At 32.9% G+C, this 21,326-nt stretch overlaps 1 protein-coding gene across 2 annotated transcripts in view; it reads right to left on the reverse strand.

Annotated features, from left to right (window-relative positions):
- Positions 1 to 2,103: 2,103 nt before the first annotated feature.
- LOC143042519 (IgGFc-binding protein-like) overlaps positions 2,104 to 21,326 on the reverse strand; it is a 40,850-nt gene continuing 21,627 nt past the window's right edge. The window contains exons 3-5 of one of the 2 annotated variants that reach the window (XM_076214874.1): positions 16,159 to 16,246; positions 8,636 to 8,695; positions 2,104 to 2,179 (exon numbers count right to left, since the gene is read on the reverse strand). In XM_076214874.1, coding sequence (XP_076070989.1) covers positions 2,160 to 2,179; positions 8,636 to 8,695; positions 16,159 to 16,246 — 168 coding nt within the window. In that variant the 3' untranslated portion in view covers positions 2,104 to 2,159. The remainder of the gene's footprint in view (positions 2,180 to 8,635; positions 8,696 to 16,158; positions 16,247 to 21,326) is intronic. The other variant, XM_076214875.1, reaches the window with a different exon arrangement.

A 21,326-nucleotide genomic window follows, 5' to 3' on the forward strand; every position in this document is an offset into this window, starting at 1 on the left:
GCTTATAGTATCCGAGAAACGGACTTGACCATGTAACTTTAATCTTGATCACTGATCCACGAAACGAGCTTGAGGTCATATGAATCCTATCTAATGGACAAGTCAAGGTACTAATATACCAACAATAGTTATCCTTTACCCATAATAAGGCAGGGGCGGACCCAGGATTTTAGAAAGGGGGGACGAAATTTTTAAAGATCGCCGAGCGGAGTGAGGGTAAAAAAATGGGGGGGGGGGGGGGCTAAAAAACATAAAATAAGTGTGAAATGCACATTTTAAACGGTTCCTAATTTGAGCATGTATATTTTATAGTTGCTGTAAAGTGTAAGGGTTGGAGATTTTTGATGCTGTATCCTCCCTTTTAATTGTCTATCATAAAATAATAGTATGGATCCAAAGCTATGTACTACTATATTACATGTGGGACTTGTCAGTAAAAAATAGACATGGAAAATTCTCGTTTGTTGTATGTTAAGTTGGAATAACCTCACAGATTTCTTTTTATAAACCAGATATACGCCGGGCTATTCAATAAAATTTACAATACGACCGACACGGTTTAGGAAAGTCAAACAAGTACTTTTTATCCAAATGTTTGGTTGATATGTTTCACCCAACAAAATTAAGGGAAGTGATGGGTTCCAAAATAACCAAAGGCTACAAATGAGTCTAAAACGACAAAGAGTTTATGAATGAAGGTCGACAAAAAGAGACATAAAGGCCACATCCAGCAGCCGGTTGCAGTTTGGTCTTGAAAAAAGTATTAAATATAACAGTTCGCAACTTCGGCGAAACAGACATTCCAGTCACGCATGCAAACCCCCGCCCCCAAAAAATACGCTCGTTTTTTTATTCATCATTTTTAATGCTAAATAATTCTGTTGAAAATTTTCGTTTCTAATAGCAAAAAGGTGGACAAGATTATTGTTTTCAATCCAGATACGGCCAGAATTTTTGTTTTTAAAAGGCAGAGTCAGATTTTTTCTTTCAAATATATATCTCGCACTGCCTTCTCAAACAAATGGTTCGTTCCTTAGACTTTAAATCTATCTAGAGCTTATACTGACTGGGGATCATCATTCAGCTATGTTATTTCTAGTTAAAATAGGCTGGGGCGTTTGGGGTTACATGTATGCATGTATTTGTAGGTAAACAATATTGCTGTGGACCTTTTTATCATGAAAGTGTAATAGAGTATAACTTTCTGTCTCGTGGAATTGTGGAATAGAAGTCAATACGTTCTTGCTCAATCCTGTTTCGCTTTGAAGATGTCATGATTGTCATCCTCAGTCTATCCATGTGTTACTGTAATTTGAATTTCAAAATGACTGAGCGACGTTTTTAAGGCGAATTGGCCCCAACTCCACCGTAGCGGCGAATCACATGAGTTTGACATAATCAGTAAATAACAGCAAAACATATTATAAAAAAAGAATTGTCGCATAAAAAATAAATACACGGGAAATGGCAAAGTTCTCGAAGTCTTGTCTGATTAATCAGTTTACCAAAAAAAAGGTCCAATCAAAGGGGGGGGCGTACGCCCTCTACGCCCCCTCTGGATCTGCCATTGGATGTTGAGAATTCTTTTTGGTCTTCGCCTTGGGTCCAAACTGATTTTCCTTAAGATACATAGCGGATTCGGCTTGTTAACCATCTATTTATCCATTTATAATGTTCAGTGAACTTCAGTGCTAGCTAGGAATCTTTTAACTTTTATCCGACTTGCATAATTGTCCTCCACGCAACCACGTGTGTCGTCCTCGTGTACGGGGTCTACATGTAAAATGCACGGAAGTCACATTTTCAGAATTAAAATTATGCTTGAAAACTGCATAAATGTTCTCAAAAATTTAGTGAAAAGTCTCCAGATATTCTTTTAAGGGTCACTCCACCATGTAACGATATCGCCTCGTCTTAATGGTAAGATTTGGGTTGGGACTAGCTAAAGCAATAAAAACACGTCTTACGTTGACGACATTTAATAAAAGAGAGAGTGTAAATAAAAAGGCGTTTCCGGACAACACTTGTACAATTCCGTAAAACATATCAAACTGAATTACACATATATAAAACATATATATATATAAATATATAACAGATGACTAATTTGATAAAGCAACTTTATTGCGGGTTTTTTCCGCAACATCTTTCTGTTGGAATTATCTACCAATTGCAGGATCTGAAAGTATAAATAAAACTTTTAAATAAACATGCATCGGCTGACTCAAGCGTGTGTCTGTCGAACGGAATCGGTTTATTAAGTCAAGTTACAGTATGTCGCAGATTTCAATAACATTTTGCATATAACTCTGGCTCGATGAACTACAATTGAAAATCGAAAAAATTATGCATTTTTCTCATTTGTCATTTGAAATATTAGATTGGATTTTTTTTTTAAATGGGTGAACTTTCGTATAAAGAATGCACATAAAATCGTTGAAAAAACATCTAAAACTTGTCTTAAAATCAACAAATCTCTTATTCTACTCAATAAAAGTCTTAAAATCAGCAAATCTCCTATTCTACTCAATAAAAGTCTTAAAATCAGCAAATCTCTTATTCTACTCAATAAAAGTCTTAAAATCAGCAAATCTCTTATTCTACACAATAAAAGTCTTAAAATCAGCAAATCTCTTATTCTACTCAATAAAATTTAAAATTAAAAAAATACTATTTGTTGTTGAGACATAAATTTTTGTTTTAATGATGCAAAATACAGAAAGGGTCACCTTCTTCGTTTTTACGGGTATAAATCATTCAAGGTTTTATGTTAATTGTGATAAATCACACAAAACGTCGATATAATAGTTAAGTCATCGCGTTGCATGCCGTAATTTATGACGCTTGACTATAATTGATTATAAGACAAAAAACGAAGTCGGTGACCATATGATTCTTTTATGTCATTAAAACAGAAATTCTCAGTTGAAGTTTAACGAACCAAGGTTGTAAGCAATTTTTTTAGCAAAATCTGCCACTTAGCCCATTTAGTCTTCCTTGACCGAATAAACATATTTTAAAAGAATTTTGAAATTGTAAATGTCAATTCAATTAATAAACATTCTGAATACACTGTCACTTATAACAAAACAATAATCTCATAAAGTCGAAAGACTGGGATTTATTCAATGTATCCAATCAAATAATTGAGGGTTGATTTATTTGATCAAAACCAATTTAGAAAATATCAAAATTTAGAAAAGATTAAAAATCATTGTAATAAAATTGAGAATGAAAATGGGGAATGTGTCAAAGAGACAACAACCAGACTATCGAGCAGACAACAGCCGAAGACCACCAATTGGTCTTTAATGCAGCGAGAAACTCCCGCCCCCGGTAGCCTCCTTCAGCTGCCCCATAAACAAATATGTATACTAGTTTAGTGTTAATTGGACGTCATACTAAACTCCGAATTATACACAAGAAACATAAAATAAAAAATCTTACAAGACAGAGCCAGCGGCTCCTTCCTGACTAGGGACAGGCGCAAAAATGCGACGGGGTTAAACATGTTTTTTAAAATCCCAACCATCCTCCTATACCTCTAGCCAATGTAGAAAAAACAATCGTCCAATGTCAGAAGAGGTAACAAAAGAAAATAAACAAAATGTCAATAATACATAAATAACAAAGGACTACTAGCAGTAACTGACATGCCAGCTCCAGACCTCAATTAAACTGATTGAAAGATTATACCTTCATCATAAAATATATAAGAAGAACATAACCCGTGTCATGCTAACAACTGGTTTTATAATAAATGTGTTTAATTCCGATGCAAAGACCCTATAGACCCTCACAATAACGACAGATGCTTCAAAGACAGGGTTTGGGGGTCACATGAACAATCAGATTTTTCAAGGTTTTTGGTCTGTTCAAGAACAGAAACAACACATAAATCTCTTGGAATTGGAAGCTGTAATTCGAACAGTACAACATTTCCTACCACAATTACAAAATCAAAATGTGCTACTCAAATGCGACAACACAACAGTCGTACAATATGTAAACAAACAGGGGAGGGGGGCACCAAGTCCATACACCTTTGTTACAAGACATGGTGTCTAATGAAAATGGCTATGCAGAACAATCTGACATTCAGAGCAGCTCACATAGCGGGGAAATTAAACCTTCTTGCAGATCATCTTGTCTCGAAACAAAATACAACCCACAGAGTGGACACTGAACAATCAGATAGTTCAATCAGTGTTTGAAATATGGGGAGAACCAACAATAGATTTGTTTGCCTCAGTACACAATCACAAGATACCAGTGTTTTGTGCTTGGATACCTCACCCCAGTGCTCTAGCAGTAGATGCTCTGTCGATATCATCGGAAAAAATGTGGGCATATGCATTTCCACCAATATGTCTAATTCCAAAAGTACTAAAACACATGAGTCAATTCAATTGTCAACTAATTCTGATAGCTTCAATGTGGCCAAGAAGACATTGGTACACAGAGTTTCTTCAAAAATCAGTAGCAAGTCCAATAAAACTACCAATAAGGCAAAATCTACTGTCTCAACCAAAAACAAACATTAACCATCCAAATCCCGAGGTGTTCACGCTAACAGCTTGGCTGCTCTCCACAAAAAATTCAGAAATAAGGGATTTTCAAGAGAAACTAGAAAGCTTCTCAGAGCATCATGGAGATCTGGCACACAGCAAGACTATGCTTGTAAATTCAAAAGATTTCATAGTTGGTGTAGTGAACGGGAAAAAGGTCCCTATGCAGCTACTTTAGCAGAATGTGCAGATTTTTTTTTTATCTCATTTGTACACTTCAGGTTTACAATACCGTACTATATCATGTTATAGGTCAATGTTATCTTCATTGCTATCTCCAATAGATAATGTTCCAATTGGGCAACATCCCTATATTATTAGACTACTTAGAGGGGTTTTCAATTCTAGACCTCCTAAAGTAAATTTAGTCCCAGAATGGGATTTACAAAAAGTGTTGGACATGTTAAAAAAGTCTCCTTCTGAACCTTTATTGAAAGCTGATATTAAATGCTTAACTTATAAAGTGGTTTTTCTTACAGCAATCACAACGTACAGGAGGTGCTCAGACTTACAAGCATTGAGGATAGGAGAGGGGTTTGTGAATGTTCAGAAGAAAGGACTTGTTTTCTTGAGACCAGGTTTATCAAAACAAGATAGACCAAATCATTGTGGAACTAAAATTGTTGTGCCTTACTTTGAACACAATAAAAAACTGGATCCTAAAAGAGCCATTGCGAATTATTTAAAAGGTGCAGAAGAAACGAGGAAAGACTAAGGAAAACTTTTCTTGTCAACGGGTAAACCATTCAAACCGATTACATCGCAAACAATTTCTAGGTGGTTAGTGAATACAATCAAAATGGCATATGAAAATACAGATTTCAAAGTAAAAGCTCACAGTACGAGAGCAATTGGACCTGCATGGGCCTTATTCAATGGGGCTAGTATGAAGAGTATTTTAGAGTCAGCTGACTGGGTACAGATACAACTTTCATCAAGTTTTATTTGAGAAATGTAGATGTTAAGGTTTATCCTGATGTGTATATAAGAGATTGTTTTTAAAATCATAAAAAAAACTGATATATTTTTACTGCAATGTGCAGTTCGAAAAAAAAAAAGATAAAAAAGATATAAAGACTAAAGAAAAGAAGGAAAAAATAAAGACATTGTAAATATTGTATAGTGTACAGAAGAATGTTTTTAAAATGAACAAGTGGTATGAAGTAGAGATTATACCCAGGATGAAGAGGCGCAGAGCCATAGGAAATTACCCTACCATCAGAGAGGTATGGCTTTGTAATCTATCCGTATGTATATTTCTCAGGTGGTAAGTAGAAAATAAATGAAATGAAATTCTAAATTTGTTTTCAAATTCAGATTTTATGAATGAAGTTTTCTACTTACCACCTGATAATTACCCACCCAACCTCCCCACGTAATTTTCTATAGTAGTAATAATGTTACTGAAAAATAGAAAAAAACAAAACTGGGGTAAAGTAAAGCATGTAGGTGACGTAGTTCCGGTTGGAAGTATCTCCGTCATCTACATGATCTAGATGTTTTATTTTAATTGCAAAGTCTGGACTGGTAAGGAAAGTGGTATCTAGTAAAAATACAAGGGCAGATATAGTATCAAAGCATGCCCAATGACATAGTTCTTTTGTTTGTTGCTACTAAAAAATGACCTAAAAGAGTTTTGAACATATGTATTCACATTCTGACTTTAAAAATGCAACGTATGCAATTTATCAAGTGCTGCTGACAACGAGTTTTTGACACTCCAGAAGTAATTCATTCCACTATTTTCAAAGACTTTATTTGAACAATTTCATATCAGGTTTTTGATTGTACCAAGTGTACTAGTAAGTAGAATAGACAATTTAGAAGGGGAACGAAATAAATCTATATTTGTAAGGTGCAGCTTCGGAAGCCATCAATGACTTTCATTGTATTTGGTTCTGCTTGTAAAGAAGTAATATTAGTAAGTACAAAATGTAAAAAAAAAAATTAGTACAAAAAACAATCGGACTGTTTTATGACAAAACAATAAACGAAAATAGATATAAGAGACAGCTACCAAACAAGATCTTGACTGTACAGTCCCATAAAGAATGTAGCAGGGTCAGCATATTCGTTGGCGCTCAACTCTTCGTCTATAAACCTAGGGCAATGGCGTGACAGCACAACATAAAACAAACTAAAAATCAATTAAAGTCTTTTGACTCATCAGATCGGCAAGATGCATAAAAACAAGTACAAAGTATCTCGCATTAGTTAATTATCAGTTTTGTTCGGTCACGAGTTGAATATTTTTCGATATTTGAATTCTTAAATTAGTAATAACGTGTTCACACTATAAAATATGCACCGGGTGTGAACCCGGGTTAACTAATCCGAAATATTTACCCCAGTTCACACTTGATAAAAAATTACCCGGTTCGGTTTGATTTTCCATCTCAACAAAAATAAAAACGTAGGGCGCCAAAATTGTAACCCGCATCTGTATGTCCACTGTACATATTTTTTTCCATCACAGATGCATTATTTTAAAGTTTGAAATATTTAACCAACATTGAGTTCAATCACCATCAACCGCTTTTCTTTTTTTTTCTTTCAAATAACGTCACTTTATCCAAATTGCACCTTTTTTCGCCCAAAAAGTGATATAGGTTTCATCGTTTGTCAATGTCCAGGTTTTTAACATAGATTAATACACTTATATCCCTCTTTTTGTCGTTATATTTATCTGATAATATAATTCATGACCCAAAATATACGGTAGCTAGACGTCTGTCAAAATATGACGTCATTGAACAACCTCACATTAACTTTACTTTGCGTTCACACTTAGAAGTGAGGTAGTTAATCCGGGTTCGCCCCACATAACTCCACCTCAAATGAGGGGTAATTTTAATCCGGGTTCGCCCAGGGATAAGACTGAGGCGTTCACACTGCCTAAATTTAACCCGGATTAACTAATTCGGGTCGGACCCGGTTTCAAAAAGGCATAGTGTGAATGAGGTATAATTAAGAAATAATTCATGGGGGCTTGAATATATCGCTAAGGGGTAAAATACTTTGCTTAAAGGGCCAACCCGTGGTAAAATCACAATATATTCAAGCCCCTATGAATTATTTCGATTCTAATAAGACAAATACGGCAATTTTTTGGGATCGAAGCGCTCTAGTTGAAGGCATTATTTGCCGTTCCCATAAATAAACGCACTATTAATTTGACGTAAAAGAACGGAGCAAACGGAATAAGTGACATGCTTAAACTATTAAAGGTTTGAATGAATTTAAATGACAATTGTACTTATATGTCTTATAAGTTTACACAAAATGGCTTATATAACACATTTAAGCATCGTCGTTTGTTTACGTTTCCTTGTTTGTGATGATTTTCGGTTTCACAAGCGCTATATTCCCGTAAAATGCTTATATTCTATGACGTCGGGTAGCTCATTCATAAAAAAAACATATGACGTGGGAGTACGATCGGAACAGCCCAAACAATATATTCATATTTTACCACGGGTGTGTACTCAAAGCGTTTGAAGGACGTCATGTTAGAATTCCAAAGGCCTAGTTCAAAAGACGAAAAAAAATATGGCCATTATGTACTTTTTGAATAGTTTTTGCTCTCATTTATTGAACCAATTTGAGGGTGGGTCGTACTTAAAACATAAATACCAAAAAATCTAACGGTTAAATTTTTTAAAAATTTTGCAAGAACAACCGACTAGAATAGAACTTTAAATGCTTAGATTTTTGAAAAAATTAAACGACACATTTTTTTCAAAAAAATAATTCTTCTTTAAATACTAGAAGCACAGCATTCACTTTTTGGGACTGATTCTGATACCACCTATTAAAGTGGTTCGGGCAAAAATTTAAATCCGGAATAAAAGACTTACAAGAAAAGGGTATCAGTGAACTAATATTCGCCTCAGTTATCATTATTAACTTTGCTATTGTCAATTTAGGATTAAATTTTAAATTATTTAACATATTTAACCCTATACCCATATTTCTGAATTTCTCAAAGAGCTGAACCCGGCCTATAGCTGCAAAAGCGTGACCAAAGTCGGCATTGATGATTGAAAAAAAAGATTTTTTATACATACTTTTCAGTAATTCTCCGCAACATGTGCAGTCTTCGTCAATCCGGCCATCACCATCGTTGTCTGAAAAAGATATAATTATTTTTGGCAATCAAGTTAAAGTTATATTAAATACGAGATTGTGTTACTTTGTACTATTCAAAAATCATGATGAAAAGAAAAAATTATAGGTTTTTACTTTTTAAAATTCAACTTTCTATATTGTGTATTTTAATACAATATTCAAGTTTTTGATACTCGGACAATACAAAAGATTGAATGGAGAGCACACATTTGATTTTTGTTGTTGTGCTAGTTGTCAGTAACTGCGAGTACTCTCAGAGTAATTAGTGTCTATTTGTTGTTGTGGTGTGCAAGTAACCGGCTACGTCCACTAGATATGGGTTTTTTTTAACATGTATTTGTGTATTTATTTATGTAGTTGTATCCATTTGCTGTCTTTTTTCAACTAATTTTTATAGTTCGTTCTTTTGTACTATTACACCACTTTCAAATGTAAGTAGAAGCATTCGGATCCCCCTTACATGTTTAACCCCGCCACATTATGTATGTATGTGCATGTCCCAAGTCAGGAAATGTAATGGTTGTCGTTTTAAGATGTGCTACATATTTATTTTTCGATCATTTATTTTGTACATAAGTTTAGACACATTCTGTTATAATAAGTAGTTTTCATATATTTAATTCTATATATTAATGTTCTTCTTTTAGCAAAATTAGCGATAGATCAAAATTTCAGATATCAGTTACCTTAAGGAAGATTCAGTATAAGTGCTAGTAGTTTCAGAGGAGAAGATGTTTAGATGTAAGCTAATATGTTAAATTGTATTTAAAAGGCCATAACGTGGATCAATCGATGATTTTGGTAAAATACATTCAATTAAAGTTTGAAGATATTTGGCCCAGTAGTTTCAGAGGTGATTTTTTAAAATAGTTTACGACGACAGACGACGGACGCCAAGTGATTGCACAAGCTACAACGAGGCCCTTCAGACCCGTTGGGCTAAAAAAACTTATTTAAGTCTTGGTTATGCTAGATTATTTGCTTGCACGATTATTTATTCTGCCTCGCTGGATGATATCAATACTAAATTGTCAGCATACATGATTATGGCAATTAATGGACTTTCAGTTGATGGAAACAGGGTCACATGTAGAATCAAAATAATCTATGAAAAAAATAAACAAATTAGAGCGCTGTCTGACACAAATTTTGATTTGAAAAACTTCTGTCTTGTGCATTCAATAAAAAAAAAAAACCCACAAAAAACAGATATATCATAAATTTTTTCCTCCTCAAATAATACTGTGAATTTTCATGCAATTAGAACACAAATGTGCATTTCATGCAGTTTTTTTTACAAACAATACATTTAAAGTTATCATAAGATCATTCTATCTGTTTAAAAGGTACCACCAATTCAAAAAAATGTTCCCTTGAATTTGTCAGTTAAGCCTGCATTAGTAAAACATTTTTGGGTCATAGATACTTTGGTATTTCCAAGCACTATTATCATTTTTTATTTGGGGCTTCTATAGAATATTGTGGAACCTTGAGGTTACTAAAGCTTGTACAAAGGTTAGAAAAGGGGAACAATTTGATAGGTAAGTTTAGGTGGTTTAACTGATTGCATTTAACGTAGAGGATTGTAGCTTTCATTGCCTACCAGTGAAGCACAGGCTTGCCAAAAATAATGGTTCTGCGGTTTGTACGTTCATCTTGCCTTATCTTGTCTGCGCAAAACATTTATTACTGTGTAGCCATATCATTCTAAATTCTTTGTTGATTATATATTTATCTTTGAAAAAAAAAGGAGCCGGTTTTACATTTCACACATACTACTATGGTAAAGAGAGGGTTTGATTGCACATGAGACATAATTATGAAGAAAGCAAAAACTGGTTGATCGCCCATGAGACATGTTTATAATATGAAGCAGTTCGGATCTTTGATTAATTATCTTATAACATTAGAATCTTATTTGTTCTTGCAATATCTATTAGTGTGTTTCAATCAAAATTTAACATTTATTATTTATTCTATAATAGGGGCCCAGGGACTCCAGTTGTTGATATATTCCTCTACAGAGAGGTTTTTAAATGAAATGTATGTTTCTTTTAAGTACAAATGTTCCTTTAAATTGTTTAAATTTGGCAAAACTTCTTGTAATTTTGTTCGATAAATTATAGTATTTTGAAAGTAGAATAGTCTTATTTTTAACAAAATTCAATTTAACATTTTCGTAGATACCAAATAGAATAATCATAATATTCAAAGGCAGTTCAATATTTGTCATTTCAAAAATCCAGATATTTAGTGCATGCGAGAGACTGGCGACCATCGGACAGTTCCAAAAATAAATGTTCTATGGTCTCTGGTCCTTCTTTACAAAATGTACACATGTTACTATTTATGCTACTATTTATTTATTTGTACATATGCTACTATTTATTTTCATCTTGTAAAGTAGTGAATTAGTCCCTATACTTCTAATGGATAACTCTATATTGGAACCAGCAAAGCTTAGTTCTTCTAGTATATTTTGTACATGAAGTGTGTATTTTTTTTTCAGTTAATACCAATCATATTAAGATGGTTCTCCCATTTTTCCTTTGCAGCAAAAGTAATATATTTCTCATTTAATACTCTGTAAATGTCCTTTGAACCTTTTTTTATTCAGAAAAGATACTTATGTTAAAAGGTATTATCAATTTGATATCACAAATTATCAATTTGATATAACAGATTATCAATTTGATATGAAACAAGAATGTGTCCTCAGTACACGAATGCCCCACTCGCACTATCATTTTCTATGTTCAGTGGACCGTGAAATTGGGGTAAAATCTCTAATTTGGCATTAAAATTAGAAAGATCATATCATAGGGAACATGTGTACCAAGTTTGAAGTCGATTGGACTTCAACTTCATCAAAAACTACCTCGACCAAAAACTTTAACCTGAAGCGGGACAGACGGACGAACGAACAGACGGACGAACGGACGGTACGACGAACGGACGGACGAACGGACGAACGGACGCACAGACCAGAAAACATAATGCTCCTCTACTATCGTAGGTGGAGCATAAAAAAAATATTTTATTTGATTTAACAAATTATTAATTTGACATAACAAATTATGACGCCCAGTGACAGATATATAATGCATATTCAAAATTCATTTTACAGGTTTAATGTTTCTAAAACCCACCCTTACCCCTTTCCCTCTTTATTTGAGAAGGTTTTGGGGACTATTTCCCCTATTTCGTATGTGGAACCTTGTGTCTTGGAATGGACATATCAAAGAGAGAAAAGAGGTCTATTTGATAAATTTATATTGCATATTTTCAAGTCAAAACGAAACCAACAGTTCTATTTAGATATTGGTGTTTCTAAGAACTTAGAAACATGCAAGGATAACAAAATGCTTCATCCTCTTAAAAAAACCTGGCATGTTACTTTATTATTTCAATAGGAACATGAAAGGATTTATTAAACATCCTTCAATTCATCGTTGCATTTGTCTTAAATTAATTTGTTAAAATATATATTTTTGATTTGGAATTTTATATATTTTTGATTTGGAATTTTATTATTTAAAATAAAGAAACATGCGCGAGATTTTGAATGATTGTGGACTTTGAATTTCTTTTGAACACATTACACGTGTATATCTATGCACCTTAATAACAATGTAGGTTAAGGATTTTAGATCATTATATAGCAATGCAAACCATTGAGGTCTATATCTCAAAAGAGTTCACTTATATGATTTATCCTTTGTTTCAAACAGAGAAGGGGCATTATCCTCAATCCATCTTTAAGTAATTTTACACAACAAATTTTCTTTTTGGTTATATCAAATTAATAAATTGTTATATCAAATAAGTATAATCTGTTTTCTCTAATTCTTCGTGAATTTATCCCTTTCTGCACCCATTGTATAATCAAATTGATAAATATAGATGCTACCACTGCATCGAGTGTGATACGATATCTATCCACTCGAGACAGTTAAATTTTCAAATTTAAAACGAGATGCTCGCCGAGCGTTTTAAATATTTAAAATTTAACTGTCGAGAGTGGATAAATAATTAATTACACGAGATTTGGTGGTGGAATCTGTTTCTCTAATAATTTTCAAACAATATGCAGGCAAATTTATTCCTTCTTTTCAGATGATCTGCAAAAAGATGTATTCTTTTTATGTGACGTCATCAGGCATGGTCGTCTTTGTTCATACCGTCACAATAGGAAATTCAGAGGAAAGCAAGAAAATTCGACGTCATAATCGGATTTTAACCAATGAAGAACTGAGATCAAACGAACCACACGTTGGTTAATTTTTTTTTTACAATGGGTGCAGAAAGGGATAAATTCACGAAGAATTAATGAATCTGTTATATCAAATAGATAATTTGTTATATCAAATAAATAATGTGTTCTATCAAATTAATAATCTGTTATATCAAATTAATAATTTGTTATAATAAATTGTAAAAAGTAAATAAGCATGGCCCTAAAAGGCTTCCCTACCTTTACTTCGATATTGATCGTGTTAAGCTACTCATTAAGCGAGTGTGCCATTCAAAAATAATGTAAAATGTTAAAAACTAAGGATTTTCTTATCCCAGGCATAGATTACCTTAGCCGTATTTGGCACAACTTTTTGGAATTTTGGATCCTCAATGCTCTTCAACTTTGTACTTGTTTGGCTTTATAAATATTTTGATATGAGCGTCACTGATGAGTCTTATGTAGACGAAACGCGCGTCTGGCGTACTAAATTATAATCCTGGTACCTTTGATAATTATTTACACCACTGGGTCGATGCCACTGCTGGTGGACGCTTCGTCCCGAGGGTATCACCAGCCCAGTAGTCAACACTTCGATGCTGACATGAATATCAACAATGTGGTCATTTTTATAAATTTTCTGTTTACAAAACTTTGAATTTTTCGAAAAACTTAGGATTTTCTTATCCCAGGCATAGATTACCTTAGCCGTATTTGGCACTTTTTGGAATTTTGGATCCTCAATGCTCTTCAACTTTGTACTTGTTTGGCTTTATAAATATTTTGATATGAGCGTCACTGATGAGTCTTATGTAGACGAAACGCGCGTCTGGCGTACTGAATTATAATCCTGGTACCTTTGATAATTATTTGGCTTAAATTGATATAATTGTTGAAAATTTTAAAATGACATAACTTTGCCCTGATAATGTAACAAGTCTTGCACTGTCCAAATTCCAGCGCTTGCCCAGTTTTTATAGTAGACTCTTGAGCCACCAATGTATATGTTTTCTACCTCCCATAAAGAATACGATAGAATCTTGTTTTTTTAATTTGATTTAGGGTTTTCCCAGCATCAAAAACCTCTTGCCAAAAGTTAATTGATGACCTTTTAATAGACCCAATATAACTTAGTTCAATAAAATTTATTTGCTTAACAATAGAGACTAATCTAACCCACTTACAATTCGAGTAATACAACCGTCTTACCAGTGTAAGTTTTAGTCCCTGTATAAATGCTTTTAAATTTAGCATTTTTAAACCATCCTTATAATAATCTTGACATAAAAGATCTCACTTGGCCTTATCTGATTTATTATCCAATATCAAACCATACATTTTATTTGTTAAATTACGTAACATATTCTCATCTGGACTAGATAGGGATAGATAGAAACAGCTATAGGGATAGATAGAAACAGATGATTTAATTAAGATATGACCAACGTTTTCAAAAAGATATTGTTTTGACCATTTTTTCAAAGTGTTGTCTTATCATCTAAAACTGGCCTATAATTTAAATTAATCATTCTATCTAGGTCAACTAAAAAGTAATTCAAGGGAGCTTAAATGTACTGGAGCCCCATTTCAATCCCCATATTTTGAAAGATTATTTCATTCCTATAATTTCATATTACATTTAATTTCCTTACTGTCATTCTTTCCAACACACAAATACATTTTCCATTCTTTGTGGTTATGGCAAAAAAGAAAAGATCACACAAGAAACACAAGTATACAAATGTTCATTGTGTTTGCCTTCAAATCTGATCCAGTCAGATTTGTTTATATATCTGTCATAAGATGTCTGTCTAACACGTTCATTCTATTTTTTCTACAGTTTTAGTTAAATGAACTATATATAACCTACATAAGCCTAATATTTCAATACTGTCAGAGTTGTTCATTTTACTACATGTAGATATTGGAGTTTCTATGTTTGTCCTTTGTATCCATGTATTAAAAACTCCCATGTAAAATTTACAAATTTTTATGACCCTTTGTCTATTTAAGAAGGCAGAGATGTTTTAAACTCATTATTTATCTGATACGATCAAAGATCAATATTCTTAATGAGATGTAGCTGTAAATATATAAGGTTTATCTAAATATTAAAACTTCTCGTTTAAAAGAACAGTTGAGAGACAATTTCAAAAAATTAAGAATTCTGACTGACTTCAAATGTAGTATCACTCTTGATGAAGACTAATACTTCTGTGTCACAATGTAAATCAAATTAATGCATGACCAATAATATATCCTAAAAACTAACAAAACTATCTAATAATCGAACAAAGACTGCACATCATGAGTGTGTATGCATATCACATTAATGGGTAAGTTTCAGCAGAGATTGTGCAAAACTTATTATAGTATGGTCACTTCATTATATTGTACATTTACTATAAACACAAACAAGGAAAGATAATTTCAAACAAGCATCTCATTCTGAAATTTGGAATAAACATCACTTTAAAAGTGGTTTATACTTAAAATATAATACTTCAACTCATTTGTGTCTGATGAAATAAAGTAAAGATATATCAAGAATTTGATCACGTTGTTGTCTACAAAGCGAAAGAAGCACGTCAAATAAGAATGCTAAAGAGAAAACGATTAACTTGCGGAAAAGATTGTTTACCTCTCAACACATGAAGTGCAAATATGTGTACACCATATCCACATATCTTCAGTGGTGTGAGTAACAGAAACGTTATTTTGAAGCCTCAATTTGCAATGTTATGTTTTCCTTCAAGCATATTTGTATTTTGAACTTTTGAAATACATGTAAGTATACAATTATATGTCTGAAAATGTGTTTTTTTTTTAAATTTTGGCGCAAAAAATATTTATTTTTGTAATTTTTACATTTTTCAAAAAATAGATTTTTTTTACCCCCGGATAAAAACAAATAGATCTTATTTTTATTCAATCATAGTCAGTTATTGTATATTACCTTTTTTTAATTTTTTATTTTTTGTAGAAAAACGTGATATGAAATAAAGAAATAAATTTAAAAAATAGCCAATTTCAAAAGTCCAGTCAATGTTTTCAGCTTTGTTTCTCTTTGATGCTGTTAAACAGGGAAAGTGAAATTATGTTTTATTTTGTCTTATAACTTTCGTGAAGAAAAATGTAGTTTGGGTTTATAGAGAAATACATTAATCAAACAATAATGAATATTGCTATCATACTAAGCCTTTGCTTGACCATCATTATCATAATAACCTTTTCCATCACATTCTTCTTCGTCGATTTCACCATCGCAGTCGTTGTCTATTTCATCTCCATATCGCATCTTATGTGTTTGACAACCCTGCAATACACGTTATATCTTATGTGTTTGACAACCCTGCAATACACGTTATATCTTATGTGTTTGACAACCCTGCAATACACGTTATATCTATCATCTTATGTGTTTGACAACCCTGCAATACACGTTATATCTATCTATTTATAACTTATGTGTTTGACAACCCTGCAATACACGTTATATCTATCTATTTATAACTTATGTGTTTGACAACCCTGCAATACATGTTATATCTATCTATTTATAACTTATCTGTTTGACAACCCTGCAATACACGTTATATCTATCATCTTATGTGTTTGACAACCCTGCAATACACGTTATATCTATCATCTTATGTGTTTGACAACCCTGCAATACACGTTATATCTATCATCTTATGTGTTTGACAACCCTGCAATACACGTTATATCTTATGTGTTTGACAACCCTGCAATACACGTTATATCTATCATCTTATGTGTTTGATAACCCTGCAATACACGTTATATCTTATGTGTTTGACAACCCTGCAATACACGTTATATCTTATGTGTTTGACAACCCTGCAATACACGTTATATCTTATGTGTTTGACAACCCTGCAATACACGTTATATCTATCCATTTATTTATTCAATTATTTTCTGAAAGAAATGCAGATATACATTTTACAGTGGTATTATACGTAAGTCCTAATATTTACCAAAATGACCATGCAGTTATTACCAGTCAATTATAAAGGAGTAGGTCCGCTAAGGACCGATTTTGGCCTCACATTTCAGGTTCATCTGACGAAAGATTTTGACCACTTTTTAAACACTTAAGTGTCTATTTTATTTGAATTAATTAGTTTATGTGAAAGATTTTAACAGATTTAGTCATTAAAAACGATCCGATTCAAGCTCAAATATGAAAAATCTGCCTAATATGCCGAAAAATGTTACTTTTCAGATGGTTTTTGGTAAAAATGAAAGTGGCCGCATCCGTGTTCATCCTCAACCTTTATATATGTTATGCATTATCATAAAATACAACTTACATTTCAATATTAGGGATGAACACGAATGCGGCCACTTTCGTTTTACACGAAAACCGTCTAAAATTTAACTAAAATGCTAGAATTATGAGGATTTCAGTAATTTAGCATGACTTAATGGTGCTAGTACCGGATATATGTGCATTGTATTGTCAAAAACAGCCCATATTTATGTAGCAGAAGCATTCTACTGTCCAATAAATAACTAAAGGTTTACATTTTAACAATTTTGTAAAACTGCTATATTTTGGGGCCAAAAAGAGGTTTTACTGAACATACTCCTTTGAAACAAAAATATCAAGTTTGTAGTAGTTTATGTAAAATAACTCAATAGTCAATAGGACTGTTTGTTTCGTTTGATTTGAAAAAAAAAATATAAATTGATCAAATAGGCCGCCCTTTTCTCTCTTGTATGTGTTCGTTCTAAGACACAAGGTTCCATATACGATGAAATAAAGGAACAAGTCACCAGAACAGTCTTAAATAAAAAGGAAAGAGGGTTGGAAAAAGAAACATTAAACCTGTAAAAATGTCCTTTAAAAAAACCCACCATTGTTTCCTTTAAAAATGTCTCTTATTTTTGAGTGTTATTTCACATTGCGATAAGACGTGTCACGGTACTTGTCTATCCCAAATTCATGTATTTGGTTTTGATGTTATATTTGTTATTCTCGTGGGATTTTGTCTGATGCTTGGTCCGTTTCTGTGTGTGTTACATATTAGTGTTGTGTCGTTGTTCTCCTCTTATATTTAATGTGTTTCCCTCGGTTTTTGTTTGTTACCCCGATTTTGTTTTTTGTCCATGGATTTATGAGTTTTTAACAGTGGTATACTACTGTTGCCTTTATTTAAGCTTGATTTTTTTTTTCGGCGAATATGGAACATTATTAGATGCTGAAAGATTTCATATTATCAAATGGAAATTTAATCGCTGGAAGGTGCCAACAACATACATATACAATTGAGAATGGATATAAGTAAAATGTCAAAGAGACAACAGACACTTGTCGGAGGCCTACAATGGGTCTTCAACGCAGCGAGAAAATCCCGCACATGGAGGTGGTTCTCAGCAAAACAAAACTGTGTACTAATTAACAAAATTGTGTACTTATTAAAATGGACGTCACAAACCATATAAAAGAACTAAGATTTAAAAAAAAATACAAGAGGCTCCTAATTTGGGACAGGCACAAAAATGCGGCGACTATCAGAGGCTCCTGACTTGGGACAGGCACAAAAATGCGGCGGGTTTAACATGTTTTGTGAGATCTCCACCCTTCCACAAACCTCTAGCTAATGTAGAATAAAGAAACGTATAGCATTACGCACAGTAAAAATCAGAACGAGTCCGATGTAAGAATAGGTAACAAAAGAAACTTTTTTAAAAGTCTTTTTAAAGATTTGGTTAGCTCTTGTGGTAAAAGCCGAAATATGCACATTTACAACACAAACCATTTAGCTTTAAAGGAGTATGGTTAAAGCTGTAATGACTGAGACGTGACTTAGAATGAGATGCTTGAAGACAAGAAATTCATGACGAACAATTTCAAATAGATTCATAATACTCATTTAAAGCAAATAAGTAGTTATTGTTCGCGTTTGTTTATGCATAGACAAACGAAAGAAATTTCTAACAATAAGCATTGAAGACTTTAATACTCAATTAAAATGACTCCCGTATGGAATTTATGGACCCTGAATATATCGTATTTCGTCACAAATTTATTTTACCGACTAACTTATATTAGTATCTAACATGTGAACATTTAAATAATAATTTTGACATATTATATAATATAATTTCACATAATACAATAGGGGTTCTAGCTGTCAAATTCCTGTTCATTGATTTGAGTCAAATTCCAATCAGGCATGCATGCTCTTAAACTTTGTGATTTTGTTTGCCTTTTTTTTTACTTTTTTAACTTTTTTTCGGATTCGAGCGTTACTGATGAGTCTTAAGTAGACGAAACGTGTGTATGTCGTAAATACAAAATTTAATCCTGGTATCTATGATGAGTTTATTGACAACCACTTGGTTGATGCCACTGTTGGTGGAGTTTTAATTTCCCGAGGGTATCACCAAGCTAGTACCAACTCAATTTGTTCGATTATTAGATAGTTTTGTTAGTTTTTAGGATACATTATTGATCATGCATTAATTTGATTTACATTGTGACACAAAAGTAAGGTGCTCTCGACTTAAGAGCTTGTCTATGAAAAAACCATGCAATATGCCAAAAATCGTCCGGAAGCTAGTTTCGAAATATAATGTTATGTGACATGTATCTGGAAGGCTACCATGTAGGGACTCTGTGTACACCATCAAAAGTGCAAATATTTGATTCTATTTTTAGAAATAAGCAATTCTATTTTTAGAACACATCCAAGCATTGGCACAAGCATTTTCTTATGAAAAAATGGCCATCTTCGTAATTGTTTTTTTTTGTCATTTTTATAGCAAATGTAGTAATTTTCTTTGACAGAATGCAAGTTAAACATGTTTTCAACTGCATAAAACGGTTTTTACCGTCAAATGTTATGAATTGGCATCATGCCAACTTTTGAAAAATGATTGGTACAGAGAGGTTGATGCTGCTTACTGTTTTCAAAAGTTAATAATTTGCAAGATAACACCTGAATTTTGTTTCTGTTGTGCTTTTTATGTTTCATAAGGTTGATATCTTCAGAATCTGTAAGCTTTTGCTTTGCAAATAGGTTTTAATGACATTTTGAGCATGTCAAAAAATCTAAAATTTTAACGAAAAAAAGAAGAATTTCAGGCAGAATATACTATTTACTTGTAAACAAACTCCTCAATTTTATCTCAAAGTTACTGGTATATAGAAAATAATTAAAGAGAAAAATTATAAACACAACATTATTTTTTTAACATCAAAATTGAGAAATTCAAGGGTTTTAGATAAATTTAATTATCAAAATGTTTTCCCTATCTTAATCCAATATTCATATACTAGAGTATTCATCAGGACATAACAGTTCAAATTTCAAATATTTATTTGGTAGATATATTTGATTTAATAATTTCAAACTTAATCTTAGATTTCTGTCTGTAAAGAAAAATTAAGACAAAACCTTCATGGTGCCCCAGTAAAAAAATGATTTACCTCCCCTGGTTGTACTCTTTAATGTTTACATTGGAGACAAAATGGAACCACATCTTCTGCTGTATTTCATGGACAATCTGTTATTATGTAATTAATGCATAACTATGCAGTATGAGAGAAATAATGAAATGAAATGTACATTTGATTATAAATCTGAATGTGGACAATCATTGAATTATGCTTCAAATGTCCTGTGTACCCTATCCCTATAACCAAATGTGACAAACCCACAAGTACCAATTAACGTAGTCTTGGAGTGTAACTCCACGGACTATGAACTACGAGAAGGGGTTTTAATACTGTACAGAAGTGGGATATTTTCATTAGACTGTTCGTCATGTGACATTTACATATGCCCGAAACACAGGGATGATTTTGGAATACATTGGAGGCGTCAAACAGGAAAGTACCAGTCACCTACACATCCAGCCCAGAGTGTTGCAAAACCAAGCAGAGGCATATCAGCATCAGTATGCAAAGAGCTATGGATGACAAAGAGAATATCTCTGCCAGTTGGTTCAGGTACTAGTGGGGGGGGGGGGGGGGGGGGGTTGCTACATCTACTATGCATACATGTATGTCAACACAGATTGGTACAAATGTACATGTTAACAGTGTTAAGCTTGAATTGGTCTGGCAGAAAAAAAACAGTATACATGTACATGCATGGCAAAGAAATCAAAATGTAAAGGAACAGTGCATTTATTCATCTTATAGTCATTCATTGGTTAGGCTATCAATAATGATCAACACAGATCAATAGAACCAATCACCTCACTGCAGATGTAAGATAGCCTGAGCACTGGTTAGAGCAGAATAATTTGAAAACTGACTCACAACAACTGTGAATTGATAAATTAAGCCATCGAATAATATTGATAAAAAAATCTGCCAAATGAATCAAAATTTTCCTGTCATAATTTAGTCAACAATC

This window comes from Mytilus galloprovincialis, chromosome 8 (genome assembly GCF_965363235.1).
Source record: "Mytilus galloprovincialis chromosome 8, xbMytGall1.hap1.1, whole genome shotgun sequence".
Classification (NCBI taxonomy): domain Eukaryota; kingdom Metazoa; phylum Mollusca; class Bivalvia; order Mytilida; family Mytilidae; genus Mytilus; species Mytilus galloprovincialis.